This window comes from Caretta caretta, chromosome 16 (assembly GCF_965140235.1).
Source record: "Caretta caretta isolate rCarCar2 chromosome 16, rCarCar1.hap1, whole genome shotgun sequence".
Taxonomy (NCBI): Eukaryota; Metazoa; Chordata; order Testudines; family Cheloniidae; genus Caretta; species Caretta caretta.
In genome coordinates this window covers 9,954,469-9,980,182 of record NC_134221.1, presented here as the reverse complement: position 1 = coordinate 9,980,182, position 25,714 = coordinate 9,954,469, and the positions used below count along the sequence as shown (strand labels likewise).

Sequence of the window (25,714 nt, the reverse complement as noted above, 5' to 3'; positions counted from 1 at the left end):
CACCTGAGCCTCCTGCATTCACTGTTGGGATCTCCCTTATCAAAACTGCCAACAGTTTCATCTGCACACTCCTTGCCCCCAAATAACCCCCCTCTAGGAACACCAGTTAAACTAGCTCGAACTCTGACGGAGGAAGTGTTTACAGGCTGATATCATTCATACCTGTTAGTGTTATCGGTCATCTTTGCTCTACGCTTAAGCAAGATCAGGCTCTTAATAAACCTGAACATTTCTAGTCCTCCCACATCTGCCTTCCTGTATGTTTCACCACTTCCTCCTCCTCCATCTCTGACCCTTGGTCCATTCTCTCTCCTTTCACCTTTTCTCTTCCTTCCTCAGAGCTATCCAAAGGGACCAGTCTCTGTAAAGAAGGTGCTTTCTTGGGGGAGAAGACTCAAGTTTCAGGGTCAATGTCAAAACAGGGCAGATGGAACAAAGTCCAGTCCATGCTGCCAACAAAGGGGCTGTAAGTTGGGACTAGAACAGAGGTGGGCAAACTACGGCCCATGGGCCACATCCAGCCCGCGGGACTATCCTGCCTGGCTCTTGAGCTCCCAGCCGGGGAGGCTAGCCCCCGGCTCCTCCTCTGCTTCCCCCCTACCCTTCAGCCTCAGCTCGCCGCATCGGCAGGGCTCTGGCCCTCCGCTCCTGTCGGGCAGCGTGGGTGTGTGGCTGGCTCTAGCTGCGTGGTGGAGGTGTGAGCTCCTGCTGCTCTGAGCGGTGTGGTAAGGGGGTGGGGAGTGGGGGGTTTGGATAAGGGGCAGGGAGTCCTGGGGGGCAGTCAGGGGACAGGGAGCAGGGTAGGCGGTTGGATGGGGTGGAGGTTCGTGGGGGGGCCTGTCAGGGGTGTGCATAGGGGTCGGGGCAGTCAGCGGACACGGAGTGGGTGTTGGATAGGGACTGGGGATCCCAGGATGGGGTGGTCAGGGGACAAGGAGCAGGGGGGGTTGTGTGGGTTGGGGGTTCTGAGGGGGGCAGTCACGCGACAGGGAGCAGGGGGTGGTTGGATGGGGTGGAGGTTCGGGGGGGGCCCTTTCAGGGTGCAGGGGTGTGGATAGGGGTCGGGGCGGTCAGGGGACAAGGAGCAGGGGGTGTTGGATGGGTCGGGGGTTCTGAGGGGGGCAGTCAGGGGGCAGGAAGTGGGAGGAGGCGGATAGGGGCAGCCGCCAGCCTGTTTGGGGAGGCACAGCCTTCCCTACCCGGCCCTCCATACAGTTTGGCAACCCCAATGTGGCCCTCGGAGCAAAAAGTTTACCCACCCCTGGACTACAGACTGGCCCGGACCAACCCCCCCAGATTCTGACAGCACCAAAATGCATGGGGGGGGTCCGGGGGGGGGCACTGAAAGCTAGATCAAAATGCTGGACTCTTGTGTGAGGAGGTATAATGCCCTGCAGATTCAGCAGGGATCACACACCCTTACTTCGCCAAACGCTGGATGTGGCCCATGGAGTTAATGGCATGATCTCTCCCCCACAAACCTCCCCCCCTCATTCCCCAGTACGTACACAAACACACAGTGTATTGTCCTGCCCCTGTGGGTGAGAGTCTGGGATGTGGAGTGTGGTTGGAAGAAGGTCTCGGCAGGCTTGAGAATGCCTGGCCTGGGATATGGACGTGGAAGGCAGTGTGTGTGGTTGGCAGAAACTTGAGAAGAGAAGGTCTGCTGCTCTGGGCTTACTCTGTGGAGAGGAGGGCAGCGGACATGGGTTCAGAGGCGGCTGGTTACCTTACTGGGGAAAGAGGACTGTCCAGATAAGGGGTGTTGGCTCAGGTTCTGGGCTGGACACTCTGGGAAGATGGGGAGAATGGTTGGGACATTCACCGAATGGGGGAGGGAAGGTTTGCTTGCTAGAACTTCTTTGGGGGACAGTGCCTTGACTGAATGTGGGTTCTGCAGCTGAGGCATGGGCTGTGTGGAGGGGTAAAGGGGAGTGGCTGGCTTGGGGGTTGGGTAGGAGCCTGCCAGGCAGCAGCTACAGAAAGCAGTGTTTCTTTCCCAGCGGGCGGTGCGATCCAGTGAGAGCGGCCTTCCAACATCGCTGTTAATCTTTAATTGGTATTTGAATTGATTTAACATGATCTCCTGCTTGTAAAACACCTTGAGATGTTTCTGTGTGTGAGAGCATCGGGAAACGCTGTTGTACTGTATTAACGAGCCTCCACTGGAACATAAAGGGAGATAATTAGAGGCAGTGAACTTACTTCACATGCACTGGACAGCTGAGTGCTTTGGAGGTAGCCCTCCTAGACCTGCAAGGAAAGCTGTCTGAGGTGTGCTGTGGGTGGGGGCAGGATACCATATCAGGGTCATTCCGCCATGTCGGTTGCGTCAAGTTTATAATCAGGTGGCTGGTGACTCCCAGCCCTCCACCCCAGAGGCGGCTGCATTTTTGTGCTGCCAAAATTCAAGCTGAAACACACCCTCTCCGTGTTAAAAATGCTGCTTTCTGATTCGCGGGTGCCTTTGCACGCCTCCCACTGGTGTGCGCGCTGTAGGATTTGGAGTTCAGTTGCTAAGGAGTTCAGGAGGTTGATTTCTACATCCCCGTCTTTCCTGGGAGGTAGAAATATGTTTTAATATCCAAGCAGTCTTGAAACATTATGTATGAAACTATTATATCTTGGGGGGGAAAGGATTGAAGAGTATTTGGTGTTTAACACCCACATATGGCCAATGCTATGGGCTGTGTGCTGAGAAAGATGGAGTCATTAAAGTTTATTTTTTATAGACTAATCTCCCAAGCATGTATTTGAGCCTGATTTAGAAACATCATATTGCCAAGCAAGCAGGATTTTAGTGTTGCTTAAAATCCATACGTGTTCTGTATGTTCCTTTTTAATTTCAGCAGTGCCGCAGTGCCAGATCTGAGTTTTCTGCCCTTTATGTGCCAGATATTGGGGCTGGGGAGGAGGCAGTGGAAGGAGGAGTAATTGGCAGCACAAGTAAATGATATTTTAGATGAGACACAGGGCTGCATGTGGAGTGTTTGTTTGCAGGGGGTGGCTTTGAATTTATCTTCCTCTTGCAGTAGGTGCAAAATGTTCAGGCCCTTTGCAGGCTGCTTCCAAACTCTCTGCAGAGGGGACTTGGGTGTTCTCAGGCAGACCAGAGCCAGTCTAATTGGCACTTGGTGTCAGGATCAGAGACTTCCAAGGAGAGGTTTTCTTTTGGAATTTCTTTTGCATTCCAGTCTAATTAAGCAGTGGTAAATTGGATCGGTAGCAGGAAGAAACTCTGATGCAGTTCTGCCCTAGAACTGATTGGTTTGCTTTTAATTTTCACATTCCTCTGTCTTCTCCTTGCTCACAAGTTGGGGAGTGTGGGGTGGGAGAGGAGGGCCCCAATTCCTTCTCCAATTCAGGAGAAGTCCTTTTCCTCCTCAACCCGTCTCTTGCGTTCCCTTCCTTATCTCTTCATTTCCTGGTTTCTCCTCATAGAATCATAGAATATTAGGGTTGGACGGGACCTTAGGAGGTCATCTAGTCCAACCCCCGGCTCAAAGCAGGACCAATCCCCAACTAAATCATCCCAGCCAGGGCTTTGTCAAGCCTGACCTTAAAAATATCTAAGGAAGGAGATTCCACCACCTCCCTAGGTAACCCATTCCAGTGTTTCACCACCCTCCTAGTGAAAAAGTTTTTCCTCATATCCAACCTAAACCTCCCCCACTGCAACTTGAGACCATTACTCCTTGTTCTGTCATCAGCTACCACTGAGAACAGTCTAGATCCATCCTCTTTGGAACCCCCTTTCAGATAGTTGAAAGCAGCTATCAACCCCCCCCTCATTCTTCTCTTCCGCAGACTAAACAATCCCAGTTCCCTCAGCCTCTCCTCATAAGTCATGTGCTCCAGTCCCCTAATCATTTTTGTTGCCCTCCGCTGGACGTTTTCCAATTTTTGCACATCCTTCTTGTAGTGTGGGGCCCAAAACTGGACACAGTACTCCAGATGAGGCCTCACCAATGTTGAATAGAGGGGAACGATCACATCCCTCCATCTGCTGGCAATGCCCCTACATATACATCACAAAATGCCATTGGCCTTCTTGGCAACAAGGGCACACTGTTGACTCATATCCAGCTTCTCGTCCACTGTAACCCCAAGGTCCTTTTCTGCAGAACTGCTGCCGAGCCATTCGGTCCCTAGTCTGTAGCAGTGCATGGGGTTCTTCCGTCCTAATTGCAGGACTCTGCACTTGTCCTTGTTGAACCTCATCAAATTTCTTTTGGCCCAAACCTCTAATTTGTCTAGGGCCCTCTGTATCCTATCCCTACCCTCCAGCGTATCTACCTCTCCTCCCAGTTTAGTCTCATCTGCAAACTTGCTGAGGGTGCAATCCACACCATCCTCCAGATCATTAATGAAGATATTGAACAAAACCGGCCCCAGGACCGACCCTGGGGCACTCCACTTGATACCGGCTGCCAACTAGACATGGAGCCAATGATCATTACGCATTGAGCCCGACAATCTAGCCAACTTTCTATCCACCATATAGTCCATTCATCCAGCCCATACTTCTTTAACTTGCTGACAAGAATACTGTGGGAGACCGTGTCAAAAGCTTTGCTAAAGTCAAGGAACAACACGTCCACCGCTTTCCCCTCATCCACAGAGCCAGTTATCTCATCATAGAAGGCAATTAGATTAGTCAGGCATGACTTGCCCTTGGTGAATCCATGCTGACTGTTCCTGATCACTTTCCTCTCCTCTAAGTGCTTCAGAATTGATTCCGTGAGGACCTGCTCCATGATTTTTCCAGGGACTGAGGTGAGGCTGACTGGCCTGTAGTTCCCAGAATCCTCCTTCTTCCCTTTTTTAAAGATGGGCACTACATTAGCCTTTTTCCAGTCGTCCGGGACTTCCCCCGATCGCCATGAGTTTTCAAAGATAATGGCCAATGGATCTGCAATCACATCGGCCAACTCCTTTAGCACTCTTGGATGCAGCGCATCCGGCCTCATGGACTTGTGCTCGTCCAGCTTTTCTAAGTAGTCCCAAACCACTTCTTTCTCCACAGAGGGCTGGTCACCTCCTCCCCATGCTGTGCTGCCCAGTGTAGTAGTCTGGGAGCTGACCTTGTTCATGAAGACAGAGGCAAAAAAAGCATTGAGTACATTAGCTTTTTCCACATCCTCTGTCACTAGGTTGCCTCCCTCATTCAGCAAGGGGCCCACACTTTCCTTGACTTTCTTCTTGTTGCTAACATACCTGAAGAAACTCTTCTTGTTACTCTTAACATCTCTTGCTAACTGTAACTCCAGGTGTGATTTGGCCTTCCTGATTTCACTCCTGCATCCCCGAGCAATATTTTTATACTCCACCCTGGTCATTTGTCCAATCTTCCACTTCTTGTAAGCTTCTTTTTTGTGTTCAAGATCAGCAAGGATTTCACTGTTAAGCCAAGCTGGTCGCCTGCCATATTTACTATTCTTTCTATACATCGGGATGGTTTGTCCCTGTAACCCCAATAAGGATTCTTTAAAATACAGCCAGCTCTCCTGGACTCCTTTCCCCCTCATGTTATTTCCCCAGGGGATCCTGCCCATCAGTTTCCTGAGGGAGTCAAAGTCTGCTTTTCTGAAGTCCAGGGTCCGTATTCTGCTGCTCTCCTTTCTTCCCTGTGTCAGGATCCTGAACTCAGCCAACTCATGGTCACTGCCTCCCAGGTTCCCATCCACTTTAGCTTCCGCTACTAATTCTTCTCTGTTTGTGAGCAGCAGGTCAAGAAGAGCTCTGCCCCTAGTTGGTTCCTCCAGCACTTGCACCAGGAAATTGTCCCCTACACGTTCCAAAAACTTCCTGAATTGCTGTGCACTGCTGTATTGCTCTCCCAGCAGATATCAGGGTGCTTGAAGTCTCCCATGAGAACCAGGGCCTGCGATCTAGTAACTTCCATGAGTTGCTGGAAGAAAGCCTCGTCCACTTCATCCCCCTGGTCCGGTGGTCTATAGCAGACTCCCACCACGACATCACCCTTGTTGCTCACACTTCTAAACTTAATCCAGAGACACTCAGGTTTTTCTGCAGTTTCATACTTGAGCTCTGAGCAGTCATACTGCTCCCTTACATACAATGCAACTCCCCCACCTTTTCTGCCCTGCCTGTCCTTCCTGAACAGTTTATATCCATCCATGACAGTACTCCAGTCATGTGAGTTATCCCACAGAGTCTCTGTTATTCCAATCACATCATAATTCCTTGACTGTTCCTCCTCCTTCATCCTCAGCTGGGGATCACCGATGACTTCTTACTTTCAAGCCAAGCAGACTGCATGCAAACAGACTGTGTTCATGAACCCTTAGAGCGGAGACTTCAAAGGCAACAAGGAAAGCAAATCTGTGGTTTCTGCACTCTAAGCCAGCCGCTCGGGCAGATAACACCACTGGAGGACTCCACAGAGCTGGGCCTGTGTCAGACATGAACCCTATGAAGGAGTGTTATCCAACCTCTTATAGACTGGGAAACTAAGTCACAGCGAGTTGAAGTCACTTGCCCAAGGCTACCTAAGAGCTTGTCTACATGACCAGTTAGTGCGCAACAAGCTGGAGTGTAGCGTGCCGTGAACTGTCTGTGTGGATGCTGCTGCCGCACATTAAAAGTTCCCTCTTGAGTGTTGACCTACTCCTGTTTCAAAGAGCAGTAGCTCAAACCGCTCTAGGGAACTCTTAGTGCGTAGCAGCAGGGTCCGCGTGGACAGTTAGTGAGTGATGTGCTGGTATGCCGTAGATTTATACCCCCAGCCTGCCAGGTGCTAACTTGCCTCTTGACAAGCCCAAAGTCATTGGTGGAAGGAGGATTGAAGTCCAGAAGTTCATGGCTTCCAGTCTCATTCCTCATACTCCTTCCACCACACCCTACTGCCTTGGTTTGGGGCCCTACCATCCTCCTATCTGTGACAGATGCTCTCTGTCAGCGGCAGGTTCTCCACTGGGGCTCCTGACTTGGCATGAAAACTGGCTGTGAATACTGAAGCCAACCATTTTGGCCTCTCGTACTGCCCTGCCTTGGGGTGGAGGAAAGGAAGGATTTATTTTTTGGGCAGCTTGCTTATTATTTATAAGGCTGCAAAAGTGCGGGTGGAAGGCCGAGGGTGGAGAACCCTAGAGAGTACGACATCCCTTCTGCTACCCCAGCATTGCTCCTCCACCTTCATGTGCCTCAATACTCAGCAGCATTGCCCCTCTCCTCCTTCACCTGCTGCAAGGAGTCTACCCCGGGAGTGTCTGTCTTCCCTACTCAGGCCTTTACTTAGCCAGAGAAGGAGTAAGACCCCTCCTTGTCCCCCTGCTCAGATTGTGCCTTTGGCTGCTGTGAAGAGAAGAGAGGCTGTTTGCCCAATTCCCCCCCGCCCCAAACCATGCATGCAAGAGAAAGGAAAGGAGACCTGATTCTGCCCCGCACCCCCAGCCAGGTGCATGGGAGTGAGTGGGGGTGGGTAATGCTGCTCTATGGAGAAGGTGATATATTTATATAATCTCGAATAAGGTGAGAGCAGAACAAGGATAATGACTCCAAGTCACAGGTCCTTCTCCGCTCTGCCACTGGGGCACTGGGTCAGCCGACAAAGGTCCGATGGAGCTCTCAGCTGGCAGGAGCTGTGTGCTGCTGCCTGGGAAGGAGGCCGACCCTCGCCTCTCTCCCCTCACCCCCTTGGGCCTCCTGCTGCCCAACTCGCAGCCTCATTCCATCTAGAGCTTCCATTCCCTGCCCCCTCCCTGCCTGTAGAGCATAAACCTGGGGCCAGCCTTTAGATGGGATTGGGATTGGCAAACTGCTGTGCGAACATCTTGGTGGTAGTCCCAGGCTTGTGGGAAGGGGTGTGGGGGGATAAATTGAGAGCAGCAAAGCCTGGGTCTCCAGCCTAAGTCACCTAAGACAATTCAATGATTGCTGACGGTTATTGCAATACCTGGGAGTTTGGACACCCCTGGGGCAAGGGTGGGGTTGGATTTTTGTTTTGTTTTGTGCCTCTCAAACAAACCCAACTGCCTCTGGCTAACCCCTAGAGGTGCGTTTAGTTAGACACAGGTTGTAACACGTCCATTTCCCTGGGTTTTTCAGAGATCTGGCACTAAACTGTTTATCTCCAGATGGGTGTTTAAACGCAGCCCAGAAGAGCTTCTGCTGAAGCGTTAGTGGTCTGAAGAACAGGCGATGGGATGGAAAACGAGAGAAATGCCCCTCTGCTTAATGAGCGAGGGAACGAGCTGTGTATTCGGTTAGCGTTCCTTAGAACCTGGCAGCAGACTGGCCTCGAGCAATAAAAGCTGAATCGGAAATCTAATTTCAGCTCAAACATAAGCCCCGTTGTTGCGGATCGGTTGAACAGAGCCCCCTGCTTGCCTCCCTTGGGCGATGGTGTTTACTGTTCGGGATGTCAGTAATTAGATACACAAGATGAAAATGAGCAGGGCAATGGAGCAGGGGTGGAGACGTGGGAGGAGGGCCAGTGAAATGAGAATGGCAGCACATTGTTCCTTCCCTCCGACATTCAGCCCCATCTGCCGGGAGCTTGGCTGCGCAGGCCTTTGGCTATTTCAAACGTTTCGCTCTTCCGCAGGAAGAGGAGGTCGTTGGGTCTGGCGCAGCGGTTGCTTTTTTGGTTCATGTGCCGCTTTCTTTAAAAAAAGAGTTCGGGAGTGAATGGTGGAGCATCAAGAGCCATGGCACTAGTGGTACACGTAGGAAGGGTAGGAGATTGGGAGTCAGGGTCCCTGCTTTCTGCTCCCAGCTCTTCCACTGACTCACAGCGTGACCTTTGGCAAGCCGCCGTATCTGTGACTCAGGTGAATTGTAAAAGCAGAGTAGTACTTCCCTATCTCCCTGGGATTTGCGGGTTAATGTTATAAAGCACTTTGAGATCCTGGGCTGAAAGGGGCTTTATAAGGGCTAAATAATACACATTTGCTATGCGCTCTCTAGTCTATTGTGACTCGTAATGTTTCCATTCTCACCGATATATTTCCATTATAAAAGCACTGAGTGGCCCTAGCCAGGCTTGGTTGTATGCCCACGTAGAGAAGTCTGTGCCTTGGGGAGCTTGCAATCTAAATAAACAAGACAGGGAAGATGGGCCCAGAGAAGTGAAGTGACTTGCCCAAGATCACACAGCAGGTCGGTGGCATAGCTAGAAGTTTAGGCGGTGGGTATATTTTGGGAATGGGGAAGGTGCTTGTACGGCTCTTTGGGGACACGTGGAATGTGAAATGTGTCTTGTAAATATCCCTGTTCTGTACTCTCCTCGCCTCTGTCACAGGGAGCTGTCCAGCAGATCAGCACCTCTAATTCAGTGTTGAATGCCTTCCTGAGACCCAAACTTTTACCCTGTTTGCAAACCCCCAGCGCGCTGCAAAAAACTCTGCATTTTTGGTGCATATATTCCCATTAGCTTCAAAGCTGGCTCGTGCTCTGAATCCAACTTAAATGAGATTCTCTGTTCTGACACCAATATTTCTAAAAGCAGAATCGATCAAATTATGAGGTAAAGAGCACTGGAGTATCTTAGTGGATGTATTTCCCGTTGTTTTCAAACAAATGCATTTTAGGTCTCACTTTGCTGATGTGATTTGTGCATGTGTGGAGGTGGGGGTCAGAAAGGAGACCGAGTTCCAGAAATAAATAAATAGTTTTCCCCGAATTCTGAACAGAGATAGAGTCAGCTCTGCTGGGAATTCAGTGATCTGTGTCAGACTGTCACAGAGGCAGCAGTTAATTGGAGATCAGTGGTCTCGCTTAAGTGTCTTTATATTCCTGAAAAAAGGTTCCAAAATGCTACAGGGCTGCTTCCCAAACATCCCAGAATTGCTGAACGCAAGGTTGCCTTAAGTCCATTTTAGTGCTTGTGCAATCTGTTAATGGGAGAGCGAAGTCCTCTGACCGAGAGCAGCTGCGGCCCGAACAGCAGCGACTCGAGCTTCTCCAGCCTGCCCCACTAATGTATCTTGGGGCTGCTGTCGGTGAGAGGGTGATTTCTCCGCAGTGGAGACACAATCTTTGGCCTCTCTGGAGAGGGCCAGCATGGGTGCCAGTTGGGATGGTGCCTCTTTGGGCAGCAGATGGAGACCACAGACTCCATTCAGCATAGACTGCCAAGCAGCTGGCAGATAGTAATGACATTTGGTCACTACCACCCTGGGCCCAAAAGGAGCCATTGGTACATAGTTTTGTGTCCCATGAGGTAATCCACTGTCCCACAGTGGTTCTCCATCTCATTCACTGATTCAATTCCCTTTCATTGTATAGAGCTAGCAAGTTGGCCTCTTCTGCCAGAAAGCTAATGGGCCATTGGCCTGGCTTGGGCTCCTTAGCAGTGTGTTATGCTGTAGGATTTCACAGCCGATTCTGTCCTCGGCCCAGTCTGTCCAGAGCTGCAGCCAGCTGAGTTCTTTTTTCACTTTATCCCTTTCACTAAAAACACCCAAATCAAACCAACCTTGCTCGCACCGAGCTTTGTGCCATATTCTGAGATGAGACAGAGCGTTAATCCTGGCAGCTGCAGATCTGGGCTCTCTCTTCCGCCTCAAAGGCACCACCGCTCCTGAATTATTACTGAGGTGCCAATGTTCTGTGATCCGTGGTGTTAGACAGATGGCCCACAGAGATGGAGGGAGGGCTCAGTGTGACCCACATATCGCTCTGGTGTCAGGGTAGGATTGGGATCCTTCAGCATGGCGTTGGCCTGAACTGGAGTCTGCCTTCCTACTGTCAGAAAATATTTTAGCTAGCACTTGCAGGGAGTCCCTTTGTGAGCTGGGTTTTGAGAGAAACAGTAAACATCTGTGACTGACAAAATAAAACTCCTCTTGTAAAATCCACTGGCTCTGGTTTGCTCTGCACAGATTGTTTTCTTGCTCACTGAATTAACTGTTAGATGTTTGTAAGTATAGGAATATTAATAATTAGCATCTAGGTATCACTTGTTAATTAGTGCAATATATAATATTGTACCAACGTATGACACGAGGTGTAGTTAATGATAACACACTGCACACAGCCTTGAGACTTGGCTTGATATTTTTAAGACTCAGCAAGATCTGCAAAACAAGCCAAGTTTGAAGAAAATCGATTTGGTCGTTGAAGTAATGAAAATTTAGATCTACATTTTAAAAAATGAGGAGTGATCTTTTTTGGGGGGCCCTCAGTTTGCACATTCCCAACTTAAAGCACTTTAAAGGAGTCAAATTTTCAAAAAGCCCAGAGCACCTACTCTCTGAAATTAAGGCCCCTTTAGGGTGGCTAAGGTTGGGTCACCTAAAAATTGGAGCACCCAGAATTGCTAGCCACTTCTGAAAGATTGGGCCTTAACAGGGATTGATCCAAGGACTGACTAATCTTAACAAAACGCAACCAACACCAGAAATAACAGGATGGAAAAGCTTCAGACTGAAGTCATTGAGGATATGTCTACACGACATTGTAAACCCAGCTCTGTGAGACCTGGGTTTGTGGACTCAGGGTTTCCAACAGAGGTGACATGTGGGGGAGGGCATGTGGGGTCAAGCGGTGCATCAGGGCCCCCTCCCTTCAGAGCAGCTGAGCCGGTGAGCTGTGCTGGGCAGGGAGCGGCAGAGGCAGGGGTAGAGGAAGAGCTGGGAGCTGCTCAGAGGTGCCGCTGCTTTAACTCTGCAGGGAGAGGCAGAGGAGGAGTTGGGAGCTGCACGGAGGGGTAGCTGCTTTCCCAGAGGGGTGAGGGGGCTGCTTTCCAGAAGGGGGAGGGCTGCCGGGAGAGGGGAGTGACTCAAGCTGTTCCAGGGTTGTGCCCCCGCACTGTCAGCAGGCACGGGTCATCTTGTGCTAAAGCATCCACCCAGCATTATAAACCTAAATTTACAATTGCTGGACCCGGGTCTCACAGCCATGCTGCCAGGGCCATACTCCACTACACAGACCTTCTGACTCAGGTCTGCAGCTTAAACGCTGCATCCGCACTGCAACAGGTCAGGGCTTGGATTCGAGCTACAGTGGGACTTGGGCTTTGATCCACCTCCTCAGCAGGGTCCTAGGACGCTCGTCCTGAGTGTTGGCTGACCTGAGTCAGACTGATCTGTGTGTGGGAGTGGCTAAAACCTGAGTCAGAGCCTGGGCTTAATGTGCCAGGCAGACATCTCCTAAATGTTGGATGGTTTAGACACAACAAACCCTGCGTCTCAGCAGGGCGCTAGGCAAGACAATCCTTGCGCCCCATTCTAACCCTGTGATTCTACGTTCTTCAAGCTTTAACATGACAGAACTAATTTGTCTTCAAACATCGCTTGCTCTTAACTGCAATGCCTTTCAGCACGAGACATAATTAACTGAAACATTTTTCTAGTAAAACATACGTTTCCCCTAGCATGGCCTTCTTACAGTTACTGATGAGTTTAGCATCACAACCACCGTGGCAGGCAGGCAGTTTCCCCATCTCAAGTGAGAGATGGGGAAACTGAGGCAGGTGAGTTGTTGAGTGGACAGGGCATTGGAGTGGGACGGGGGAGCCCTGGGTTTAATCTCTGGCTCAGCCATAGATTTCCCATATCGTCTGAGTAAATCACTTAATCTGCCCCGCCCCTTGGTTTCCCCATCTGTAAAATGGGGACAATGCTTCTCGACCTGACAAGATTGCTGTGAGGATAAAATCCTGCAGTTAGTGTGAGGTGCTCAGAGACTATGGTGAGGATTGGTATCCAGAAACAGAGATGGGGTAGGGCCCTAAAGAGTTAGATCGAATTGCTCTTGTTCTTTTGTGCTGCTCATGATGGGTTAGATGCAAATTGGATCCACATCTTTCCCCTTTAGCTCGAGACGCTATTACTTCACTTTGGCCTCTGTGTATATATGCGTGTCTGTTTGCGTTGCAGGCTCTCTGAAGAGTCCGGTGAACAAGACGGCCCTGATGCTAATTGCAGTCAGCTCCTGCATCCTGGCCATGGTGTGTGGTACCCAGCTGTCCTGCCCTTTGACAGTGAAGGTCACGCTTCATGTGCCCGAGCACTTCATTGCAGACGGTAAGATCCCGAGAGCGACACCTCTGTGTAAGGACTTGGCATCCTGGGGCCCTGGAGCTTCCCAGTTCAATCTAGTCAGTAGAGTCCTTTGCTTTGTGATGTTCCCAAGTGCCTCCTAGAACTCCCCTTTCTCAAACCACCCTTCAGGGGACTTTCCACCCTTCACTTTATTCCTCAGCGCTGGGACGGCCTAGAAAAACACCTGGGGACAATCTGTTATAGCGCACTAACTCCCCCCTTTCCCCAGCACCCCACACACTAACCCTAAAACAATGTTTGACATCCCCAGCGGGGAGAGGAAAAGGACTTTTGCCATGGAGAGTTCTTTCCCCTCTCTACATCCAGGGAGAGAGCTCTCTAGGACGGGGTTGAGGCTCACTGCTGCATCAGGCTCTGTCTGTGCATACTTATTTTTTTGCATAAAGAGAAGGCTTCATTCTCGGGGGTTTGACAATCTGGCAAGTCCTCAGCAGCACCGCATTCACTCTCACTTGAAAAGGGGGCGGGGAGGTTGTGAGGAAGACGCGGCGAGTATGGAGTGATTTATGGGTTTGGTTGTGTGGGAGGGAGACTAGTCCTTTTATGTTGCATTTGTATTGTTGGCATCAGAGCGGCTCAGCTTTCCTCTGAGATTCCTCCCCCTCCCCAACAGGAGAGCTGCCGAGTGCATTATATTTGTACCTCAAGGGAAACTTCCCTGGTTCTGCATACAGAGCCAATTCAGACAGAGAGATGCCAGTCCCATGGAACTAAAACCCAAGCATGCAAAGCTGTTGGCACGAGGGGGAGGCAGAAATCTTCCCCCCACCTCTGTTTTATAACTCTGTGTCCGACTGAAATCCCTGCTTGCTCTGAAGTGAAGCACTGGGCTTCACCGGCGAACCCCGGGAAGCTGCATGGATGCTCTCCCTCCTGTCAGAGTGAAGCTGTTTGTCTCTGGCCCTCGCCGCTCTGGAGAACGTGAAATTGCCAGTGTTGGAGTGAAGAGCGAGAGGCTCTGAAGAATTAGACAAAGGCAACTGTCACTATTTATTGCTTTCGCCAGCTTGCCTCCTTGTGTTTGTTGTTTCACTGACCTTTTCCATATAATGTGCAGTGAGCGTCAAGTGTAACTTTTCAGTAACATGAGGGCAAAATTCTGAAGACAGGACCCATTATTCAGTCGGTTCCAATTCTTTAGCTCCTGCGCTCTCCTTACCGCCTGGGACAGGCTGAGGGTGGTCTTTTGTCCAAAAGAATTCGGTGCTGCTTAGGGGGCTGCAGTCACTCTTAGCTTGCACCCATACTGCACTACTGGGCGTCCGGTTCTGATCCAGTCCGGGGCTGTTCCCCGGAGACTGGGGAGGTGCTAGCATTGGTGGGGAAGACAAAGGCTTATGAAGCAGCAAAGGAAGTGACCCTTGAAGGGGCCAACTGCGGTGAGATGGAATTTATGGCACGTCCGCCTCACTGGGTGAAATGGTCTGGTCCACGTTGCGCAGGGTTCAGACTAGATGCTCATAATGGTCCCCCTCTGGCCTCAAAATGAATTCACAGCCATTTAATCCTGCACAGAACCACAAATGGTCCACGCATCCCAACCCTGGTGTTTATGATGACATTTTCCAAGGTTGGTACCCCCAAAATTTGCACTGATCTCTAGTGTGCCCCAAAACGGTACTTGTGCACATGAGCACTACGTGCACTGGCTGGATTAATGTGCCTGCAGAACTAGACCTGAACCCAGTGGGACCTGATGAGGTGTGTTAGGTTCAGTTTGGGCCTGAAAATAACCTAACACGCTTGGGCTGGGCTGTCTCTGCTCACCTTCTCCGGCCCGGGGGCTTGGCAGAGTGGCAGCTGCGTGCCCCACTGCTGCCGGCTGCCACTGCCTCGCTGAACTGCATCGCGAATGCGCCGAGGAGCCGTAGCGCCTCTCACTCATAGCACGCATGCAGCAGCCAGGGGGCATTGCCCAGCAGGAGCGGGGCCCACAGCCTGGAGACAGATTGTGGGCATGGAGAACAGGAAGCCTCCCCTGGCCACGTCCCAAGCATGAAACAGTGACGGGGTGCTGACCCAGGTAGAGCAGCAAGTGCAAGATTCGGTTTGGGTCTGAAAATGACTTGGCACTCTCAGGCTTGGGTCAGGCCAGCTGTGGGCTAGTCGGGTTTGGGTCAGGCTTTAAAATTAGACCCAAGCAGGTCTCGGTGCAGTATGGTACGGAGGTGGGCAGTTACCTGTTTTGCAACATCAGATGTAAGTCTTGAGGGTGCTACTTATATGCTAGGCTTTGAAAATCCTGCCTCAGCACATGCTGGATAGCCTATAAAAAGCAAACCTTTGAGCCCTTACCAGCAATGCTGAGTGTGTTTCCATTTTGCAGCTGTAGGGAGAGGGCGCGTGTGTGAAATGGATGTCAAAACGAAACAAGATACTTCTCCTCAGCCTTCAAATAAATAAAAAGAGCGCTTAGACCTTAGACTGGAGTGAGTGGCGTTTCCATAGAACATAGCTGATGAGTAATCGGTGACTAGGAAAGAAAACAAGCAACCGTTGCCCTGATAAGAGAGGCTGCTGCTCCTTCTCTATCCACTTGCATCCAAGGAACATAGTGTATTCATACATTGTTATTTACTGTTTGTTCTGGTAGTGCTTGGAACCACCAGTCAGGTTCTGGGCCCTGCTGTGTTAGGCTCTGCATGAATGCATAGTAGCCAAATGCTAGTCAAGACACCCAGTAGTCATGGAAGGAAACGAGTGCTATTCCTAACTCCCAGTCAGCTACATTGAAGCAGGGAGAGCTAAGGTGACTTGCTGAAGGTCACAGAACAACACGGTGGTGTGGCTAGAACCCAGGAGCCCAGACTCCTGGTCCATAATTCGAACCATCTGATGACACTGCACCCTCGAAAACTATGATGAAATATAAGGTGGTGACTCCATAGCATTAAAGTGAAAATGGAGCCGGTTATATTCCTGTCTCCAGGAAGAGGGTGGTACTGCAAATTATGCAAATACCCAGAACATTCAAGCAGAGATGACAATGAAATACCAATAAAACAGATTAATCTCTCTGGAACTGGGGGAAAACAGGCTGATCTCCCATCCCGCCTTAATGACTTTTCTAAAGAGAAAGTGGTGAGAGGAGTGGTGAAAAGGTTTGCAGGAGAAGGGAAATGAGATTTGCAACGAAACTGTAAAATATCATTATAAACTGTGAAAACTTTTTTTTCTTTTGTAATGGGAAATGGGGTCAAGGGCTCCAGATGGAACTGGGAGCAACAGAGACAATTTGCAGCAAAGATCTGTTTTCCTGAAATCTCATCATGAGATGCACCGGCACTCTGAGGCCCTGTCTTGGAACGGAGAATTGCTTAGAGCCATTCTTTCCTTTAAATAACAACAAATCCCCAGGTAGTGCCAGGCTGGCAGCAAAATATTATAAAACATTTAAGGAGATCACAGCATTGAGCTGGGGTGGGAAATTTTAATGACACCCAGGGAAGTGTTCTTGGCTTGGTTTCTCCCCAGCACAGATCGTTGCTAATTTCACTCTTCGGCAAAGGGAATAGCCGAGTTCAAAACCGGAGGCTAATTCTTCTGTTTGGACAGCAGCCCTTAATGTATGTAGAAAAGAGAGGGGGCAGGAAGGAGGAGAGGCAAATTTCCTCTCTCCTGCTCTGCATGGGATGAATTGGGCGGAACAGAAGGGAATTGGCTTGGGGACCAGAAGGAAGATGGAGCTAGTGGCTCATTGTCAGAGTTAGACCTTGTCTATACTGGGTTGTTTGAGCACAAGTGGGTGCAAATCACCATGTAGATGTCCTGCCCTGGTAAAAGATCGGGCTTACATAAGTGACTTGACCCTGGTTTTTTACTGGGATGAGCTGCACCACAGAGCTCTGCCCGGGACTGTTTGCAATCCCGCTCCCGTCCCACTCCGGCTATTACGCCAGTGGGTCTGGCGGGACCCACAGAATCCCAATCCTACTGCCAGGCTCTACGCTAGTTGCACACAGGGCTCTCAAGCCCAGTTTTGCACCGGTGCAGCGTCTTCATCAGGGGTGTGTGCCCCTGGAGCTACATGGATGTAATGACACCCCTTCAAGCTTCCCCAGGTTAGACAAGCCTTTGGAGCTTTGATCAGTGTTAAAGCAGAGTATTGTGTGAGCCATAAGCGTGTGCTCAACGTCTTTCAGACATTGCCGTGAACATAAATACTCGAGGCTCTGTCAGCAGCACGCTCTGGTGTTTGCGGAGTGATGAGCCAGCCTCTGAGGAAGGGGAGGGCTGGTGCACTTGTTCAACACAGTCCCAGGTGTGAGGCTAGACTGGCCTCAAAGATCCCCTTTGAGGCACGGTTTCTTAATAGACGCTGTTGGCCGCGGCAAATCTCAGAGTGGAGCCGCTGCTAGCAGCATCCTCAGCTCTACAAGAAACGCTGTCAAAGGGAGAGCCTGGAAAAACAAACAAACCCCGTCCTTTTGTAGCAGATAAATGGGAGCTTGCTCAGATGTGCCGCATTCCAAAGCCAGCTTGGATAAAAGCCAAGCAGTGTGGGCCACTGGGCCTCAGGGAGAAGCCACCCCCAGAGCAAGCTGCATCATCAGGCAGCTGAGCGAATTGGAACTGCAGAGGTCCAGAGATGGATGAATACAGGAATGGAAACAGATGTCGAACGCAAGCAAAAGGGGGCAGAGGAGAGTCTATTGCACCAGGTGGCTTTAATAACCAAACCGTCTCTATTGCTCTTTTTCTCTCTCTCTCCGTTCATTTTCTTTCTTTCATTTGTTTGTTTGTTTTCTCCTCCTCTCAGAACAATGAGCCTCAGGTTTTGTATCGCTGCTTTGTCTCAATGTTATGGGACAGCCAAATAAATAGAAGCTGGTTGCAAGCTAACATCCACCCCCCCCCCAGTACCTACTCTTGTCGGAGAGGTTGGAGGGTCCTTGGCGCAGGCGATTTGCTGCTCTCTCGATTCCCTCTGCTTTTTAAAAATATTTGTAATAGACCTTTTACATTTAAATCCCCATGTTTTGTGGGGTTTCGTCAGACGCGCCCCGCATTATAGAGGTGGGAGTTGGCTCCATTACAACTTGCCAGAATGCAGGGGAATGGTAGAGCACAGGTAATTACATTGACATAGTCATCGTGGGAAGGGGCAAGGGGAGATGGCCTGTGTGTGAGTCTGTTTCCTTCTGCACTGCACAGCTGCCTCTGTGGCACATCCCTCCCCCTCCCCGGGTAGCCTGCCAGAGTGGATCTTGGGCTTAGAAGCAGGGCACCCAGACGGAAGGTACTACTCCACCCCAACCCCCAGCCTAAGCCAGGCAGGCAACTTGCAGAAAACAACCCGAAACAAAACAAAACCCCCACCCACCTCTCATGCGCTTAAGCTGCTATGACCGTTGGTGAGATTCTTCCCAGTGCTGTGCAACCCACTTTCAAGGAGGGGGTCTAGGGGCAGCTGCCAGTGGGGGACGTCCTGTCAGTACCTCTCCAGTGGAGTCATGTTACCGTGGGGTGGTGTCCCAGATTCACTGTCCTCTTGTGAATCTCCTGGGATCTGCATTATTGTTTTCAGGGGAATCCATGAGTTCTGGTGGGGAATCCCCTCCTTCATTTCACTAGTGGGCAAGCCCCAAATACTTGGGTGCCGTTCCACGAGGGGAACTTCTGGGCGTTTCCCTCCTCCCTCTTACTCTCCCTCCCCAACCCCTCAGCCTGGGACAACTTGCTCCCAAATTTCCAGCTGACACAGTCAGAAACTCCGAGATCCTACCACCATGTCACCCCATGGTGAGTGGAAGACGTCATTCTAATTTCAGAGCAGGATCACAATTATAGACTCATACAGAGTAGCTTTTGTGAGGATTTCAACCTTTAAGTGTTACTTAAAGTACCATTTATCAGCAGCAAGAAAGAAGGGAACAAAAAAAAATAGAAAGAGCTCCTTGGTTGAATTGTCAAAATCCCCTAAGAATATGTTCGCCACTCCTCAGTTAAGCACTCACAATGGGTCTTTCATGTAAGGAATCGTTTAAAATATAGAGATACAAGTGACAAGAGCTGCCTGTAGAGAAACCACGGCTGGAGAAAGAGACCCGGAGGACTTAGCCTCGGGCGTGTCCTTGCTGCAGAACAGTTTGAAATGGGGTATCCATTAACTCCCCCCCTCCCCGTTCTCACAACCTGTGTACGGCAGGGGCATGTGTTTACATCTGGCTGTGCTCGTGGGGGAGACTCTCTGGAGCATGAGGCGGCAGCGATGTTCAGTCTGGAGGGGGTCTTTGGTTTATAAACGATGCCCCATTGTGGAACTCAAAGCACATGTGCCAGAGTGGATTGTAACGTTTTTCAAAGAAGCTCCCCCTGCTCCTTCCCCTCGTCCACTCTCCAGCAAACCTCGAGAAAAGATAGTCCTTGCTCCAGCCCTTCAAAGTCAGTGGACTTGGACTTGGTTGGGCCAGCCAGGGCAGTGAGCCAACCCCCCGCGCCCCCTCCCCCGTCCTGTGAAACTCCCTCCCACTCAAACATTTAGGCCTTGCCCCCCTTGAAGATTTACCCCAATTTCAACCCCCCGGTGTAGCTGGTTCCCGTGCAACCTCTGGAGCAGACGGGCTGAACCCCTATAAGCAGCGATTTGCACTGTGAGGCACTTTTACCCTAGTTTCAAGGGGGCTGGGGGGGACGGGGGGGGGCAGATTCCTCTCCTGGCAGCTTTTCCCATCTGCACTGGGGCAGCTACGCTGGTGCCTGAAATCAGGTCCAAATCAGCAGCCCTTCAATCCAGTTGCTGTTAGCTGGAGTGGTCAGCTGAATCTCGCTGTCCCAATTGTGCGGAGGGGGAAACAGGCTGAAAACCCCATGAGGTTTTCCAGGTCCAAGCCAACCCCTCGGATTGCCCCCTTACAAGGGCAGCAGGATCTTAAATAAGATGTAACTTTCCCTGCCCCTGATGAATGCCATTCCATGATTGCCATGCAGCTGATCTCTAATTGTTTCATCTGAAAATGATTTATCTCCTTCCCACATGATCATCTCCTCTACGCTTGTGGAATGGCGTGCAGCTATTAGCAGCTTTCGCTGACTTCCCCTGAAGGTTGACTGAGCTCCTCGGGCAGCAACGTTGGGCCTGCAACCACTTCTCATTTTGTTTTTAATTAAATTTGTTGCTTTAAATTGTTTGCTTTCGCTCGCTCTTCAGCCACTCTTCGAGGTGACCAGGCATTTGTTTGTTTCCTCAGACATTTCAGTCTTGTGTGCCCAGCATGCCCCGCACATGCGTTTGCATATGACATTAACATCAAACGTTAGACTCTCAATCTGGGGAACTGGCTGCATTTCCGCTGGCATTGTGGCTATATTCTACTTTTGGGGACACTGGGATAAATCTGGAATTAACCTACTGACTCCCACAGAGGAACTCCAGATTTGCACCAGTGAAACAGAGAGCAAGATTTGACCCTTCATGTAGCTGTCTCACCGCTGCAAACTGCAAGAGGGAATCCTATTCCTGTTTGCTTGTCACCTGGGACCCTGCTTAGAACCGTATTCAAATCCCATTGAAATCAACAGATGGACTCAGTGGACTTTGAACCAGGCTTTCCCTTTGGTAGTACCTGAATATGCAATCATGCTGTTGCATTTAATCATGGAAGCCCTGTACAAACACTTCACAGTAAGCAGTGTTTTCCCCTTCTAGGGACACTGTTCAGTCTGATTGACCGAGGCAATACATCTTTCTCTTCAAGAGACCATATCTGAGGGCTGCTTGTCTTGAATGCCATTGCATTTCTGTGGCTGTGTGGGGTGCGCGCGGGCTCTGAATCATCAAGTCATCGTGGTTTCCCCAATAACGCATAGCCTTGCTCCTATACCCTCGGCTTGTAAGAAACTGTTGGCAAACAGCTGGATGCTCATTCTAAATATTAACAACAGTTCGTGGGATACATCAGCCCAGATCAAAGGCTGTTTTCCAGCACAAACACTTTTTGTATGACGAGCTAATAGATTCCGCAGACTGAAGTACATCATGTTTTTATCGTTCCTTTGACAGGCTTCTGATCCCGAGATGTTCTCTCTTTGCTTGCCTCCCTCCCCCTCCCTCCCTCCAAAAGGTGGCTTGCCTCCTGCAAGCGAGAGACAGGGCTGCCTGCAACAGGCACAGGCCACCCAGCCAGGAAGCCCAGGTTGCCAGCTTAGTTTGGGAGGGCAGGTGAGCACCTCTCGCTCTCTCCTTTGCTCTATTTTCTGGGCAAGGAGGAGCTTGAAACTGAGGTGGCGCCTGTCCTCAAATCCCCTTCAAGGCACCAGGGTGTGGGGATATATGTGCCAGGACTGCAGGCTGGGAATCCGATCAGCTGGGGCCTCTTTAAGGGGGTATCTTCAACCTCGCTTATGTCAGTTTCCATTTCAGAGTGGGGGGAAACAGAGTAGGCAAGGTGCACAGAAGGGCTTTGCCATCCTGGGGCAAAGGGGAGCTTATTGGGAACCTTAACTGGGAGAGAGGAAGAAAGGTAGCACCGCAGCATGTCCAGTGGGTGATAGGTGGGGGAGGCCCTTGTGGAATACATGTGTGCAGCCGGCCTGTGGTTAATTTCTGCAGCTGATTGACATGGGGGGAGAGGGGATGGTGGTTTACAAAATGTGGAACAAAACTTTCCCAGTTTTTGCTGGGACGTATGGAAAACTTGGCATTTTTAAAAAATCCTTCAGCAAGAAATATCCTGGATATCTAATTCTGCTCTCCTGATGAGTACAGAGAGTACATTTTCTTTTCCTTCTCCCATAGCATCTCGAGTTGGCATGTTTCACTTGCTCTGCTGTTTCTGGTGCTGTACAGCAAGGAGGATGTTTGCTCGTTGTGCCTAGCAGCAGAATCTCTTCCATTGACATGCAGATGTATCTTGTTTGAGCCTTTATCATCGCCTGGTCTTCATAAACATTGCGGAACAATGAGAGTGAGGCTGGATTTCTCTGAACTATTGTCCAGTTTCCAGAGAATGTGATTGGACAATGGCCCAAGGCTGTGCCGTGAGAGTTTGGAGGCTCTGAGAATTCAGTGGAAGCTTTCCTTTGACAATCTGATTTCATTTTCAGCCTCCACTGTGTTCAGAGGGGCCAAATTATCAACCTAAGATGCTGCTGCTGATGGTAATAATAATAATGATTAATAGCTTTGCTTTCTTATGTCATCGGGTGGCAGGAGAGTTGCGGGGGGGAGGGAAATACAAGCCAATTTAAAGATCTGGATTGAGGTGGAATGCCGGGAAGAGCAGAAGCCTTACCTGGAAACATGCAGCCTTTTGGAGGATTTGCTGTTGTCCTTCAACCCAAGGGGGACGCTAACGAGAATGCAATGGGCAGCAGCCTGGCTCGCTCTGGATGGGCCTGAGATCAGGACTAGCCAAACCCTCTGGGTCCTGGAGAGAGGGGGTGGAACGGCTGCATCTGCCTCAGTTTCCTCAATTCCAGAGGGGAATGTGCCTCTGAGACAGACTCCTCCGCACTCAGCGGAATTATGCCACCTTGAGCCCAGCTCTGGAATCTTCATCCATGCAGGTTTCCCCAGTGCAGCTGACGTGGCGCGTTCGCCTAAGGACGGACTCTCCAGTTGGGTGTTCTTGGCTGCCTGCTTCCATGCAGAGTTTGAATGGAGGAGCTGGCAGCAGCAGCAGCATGCTGGGATGGAGGATGTTGTACGCTGTTCTTCCCCAAACAGATGGCCCCTCGTTGGGCAAGACTGACACCATACAGTGGAGCACAGCATGGGGGGCGTAGTTATAACCAGGCCACGGGGGTTCATTTGGGAAACTGCCATTGCAAAGCGCTCCATAGAAAATGTCAAGAACAGATGAATCTCCAGCAAAATTCAGAGATGCACTGCTAATGGCACAGATAATTGTCCATAAAGAGAGCTTTAACAATTAAAAATCAAACTAAGTCCTTCCCGCAGGAGAGATGGTTCTGGTGTCAGCTGTAGAAATATACAGGGTTTTAATCACTAATTTAAAACTTGTGGAGACTCTTCAGTGGCTTCGGCTTTGGCTGGCGTGCAAAATGTGATCATTAGTAACAGCCTCGAGCCGCCGAGTCCAGATCTGCCTGAGTCCCAGGATCTGAATTTCCACTGAGTTTGGGCACGTTTAGATCTGAGCCTTGGCCCTTTATGGAAACAGGAGCAAACTACAGTCAGTGATTTGGATCTGGGTTCCAAACCCCTCCCTCCCAAATGCTGGTCCAGTTCTCTCCTGCCCCCCACAGCCGTGTTCCCCGTGGAATCACAGGGAGTGCTGCTCACACCATTCAGCTCGGGGATTCCATATGGGTCCATTTCTACAATTAATGTGTGTGTTCTACACAATCAAACCCCCAGAGCTCGAGTGAATCTGAGGATTTCATTCCTCTTTCTCCCCCAGAGAGCAGGTGGACACTCTCAAGGAGGAAGGGAGACATCCCCCACCCCCATTCCAGAGACATGCAGGGAAGTCATGGAGTGAAGTGTCCCACTCTCCCATAGCGGAGATCAGATTTGCTGGTATGTAGGGAAATCTGTGGACAGATTTCCCCTCCCACTCCTCAGTTTTCTCTCCTAGATCAGTGTATTTTGGATCACATGGATGGAGTCCGTTGGCTGCTTCTCTGTGATGAATTTGAGAAGCAAAATGTATTTTTAAAATGTTATATGTATAGGGATGGGAGGGGGCCAGTCAGTGGAGAGTGGCTCGTGTTATCCTAGTGGGAGAAGCCCATTCCTGTTTAATAGAAATGAAAATAATAGTTTTCTGTAGAAATGTAAAAGGGTTATTCCAAGTACCCATGTGTTTGTACAGCACCTAGCACGCTGGGGTCCTGCTCCATGACTGGGGTTTCTAGGCGCTACGATAATAAATTACTATAGAATTGAACAGAGGATATGATCTCTTCTATAATTTTTGCCTCTGTTTCTTTGTTTTAACCATCCTTTAGAATTCCATAGCAGGGATCTAATTCTATTGGGACTTCCCCATAAGGGCAGAAGCATTAAGAAAGGGGTTTAGTATGACCAGCCACAGCAGTCAGGAAAGAAATGCTAATTTTAGATCAAAGGGAGTTTGGCTCGCCAAGACGTAGCAATGGGCTAAAAGAGACAAAATGGGGAAAAATAAAATTCTTAAATGGAAGTAAAAAATAATCCGTCTCTTAAAAAAAAAAAAGAGAGAGAGAGCGAGAGAGTTAAAAAAGCCAACCCTTTCTAGCTGCCTTTTGGGTGCTTTGTTCTGTTCCCTTGTTAGATATCTGTGTTCTGAGCTGTTTTATCCTATTTTGTTCTGGAAAATAATTTTTGAAATGTCAAAACTTCAAGCCTCTTTTGTCAAGCTTAAACAGTCTTGTTGAACTTTGAAGGAGACCTCGGGACGAGACACGTGAACTTTTGAAGCTGCCTTAGCTGGCTTGACTTTGATCAGCATTTGAGAGAGGGGGGTGGAAACCCAAACAAAACAATAGCCTCAAGTCTTTGTGGACCTTGTAGTTCTGGGAAACAGCTACGTTTGAGGCCAAAAGACATACGTAGCTTTGTGCTGAAATGCTCTGTGCCAGCCATGCTCTTTCTTTGCCTCTGCCTCTCTTTCATTGCATTTCTCACAGCCGGTGGAGCCGGGCTGCGTCAGTCACTACTTGATTTATTGGGACTCTGTGCAGACAGCTTCAGAACTGTTGCATTTTCGTTTTGTCCTTCGTTATGCAATCGGATGCCATAGCATTGATGACAGTCTGGTCCTGAGGCCTAGCGTTCTATCTGCTGGGTGAATTCTATTGAATAATGTTGAGTTGCTCCGGAATAAAAGACCCTTTCTTCCTGCACGCTAGTGATGTTTGGCGTCTCTTGGACTGCAGCTGGTTAGCACTGGGAAATACCTTGATCATTTTGGTGCCAATGGCTGAGATGCTTGAGGTGAAATCCTGGCACAATTGTTGAGAATGGGAGTTCTGAAATTGACTTCGTGGGCCCAAAGTTTCAGCTCTAGACTATGAATACCTCCGCACATTTCATGCGGCTAACATGAGATGCAGCACCACTTTGGTTTGGCCCATCTGCCCCTTTGTCAACGGAGACAGAGGCGCAGACGGGCCAGATTTGATGGGCGTTGCGACCTAGTGCACAGGGTTGCAGGGCCATTCAAATTTTGGCCCAGCCACCCCATTGTAGATGGAGGGGTGGCCAGACCGAACCTGAGTTGTGCTGTGACCCTGTGTGCCGAGTCACAATGCCTCTCTTGGGGGATCCAGAGTAAATTGCCCCCTGTCTTCCTGGCTGTGGGTGTCCCTCAATGTGGGGAATGTTCTGCTTTAACTGGGACAGCTAGATTTGGAGGTCAAGCAGGACACTCCCTTGAAAGCTGGGACTATAGGGATGCCTGACTATGGTATCTCACTGTTCTTTAGAGTTCAGTGTTGTCAGCACTCCGGATTTTTCATAAGTGACGGGATTTCAGCCAGGGCTGGAGCCTAGACTGGTGATGACACAAGAAACTCCAACTTTCTTGCCCATCTCCTGAGGCAAAGCATCCAGCCAGAGCTGCTGCAGGAAGAGCTCTGTCCCCCTGCAGCCGACAACCTTAAGCCAGCCTCACAGAAGGAGAAGGGAGCAGAAAGGGCCCAGCAACTCAGCAACTTTCTTTCTTCTTTTCCCTCCCATCCTGTGAGCAATGGGACAAGGTGTCTCCTCTGCTCTCCCTCCCTGCCATACCTGGCCT

General features: G+C 50.0%; 1 protein-coding gene across 4 annotated transcripts in view; it reads left to right on the top strand.

Moving 5' to 3' along the window:
- The window catches only part of ASTN2 (astrotactin 2), a 604,755-nt gene that overhangs the window by 213,596 nt on the left and 365,445 nt on the right, over positions 1–25,714 (top strand). For all 4 annotated transcript variants that reach the window (XM_048822555.2, XM_075120548.1, XM_048822557.2 and 1 more), the window contains one exon: positions 12,846–12,992. In XM_048822555.2, the coding sequence (XP_048678512.1) occupies positions 12,846–12,992 (147 nt within the window). The remainder of the gene's footprint in view (positions 1–12,845; positions 12,993–25,714) is intronic.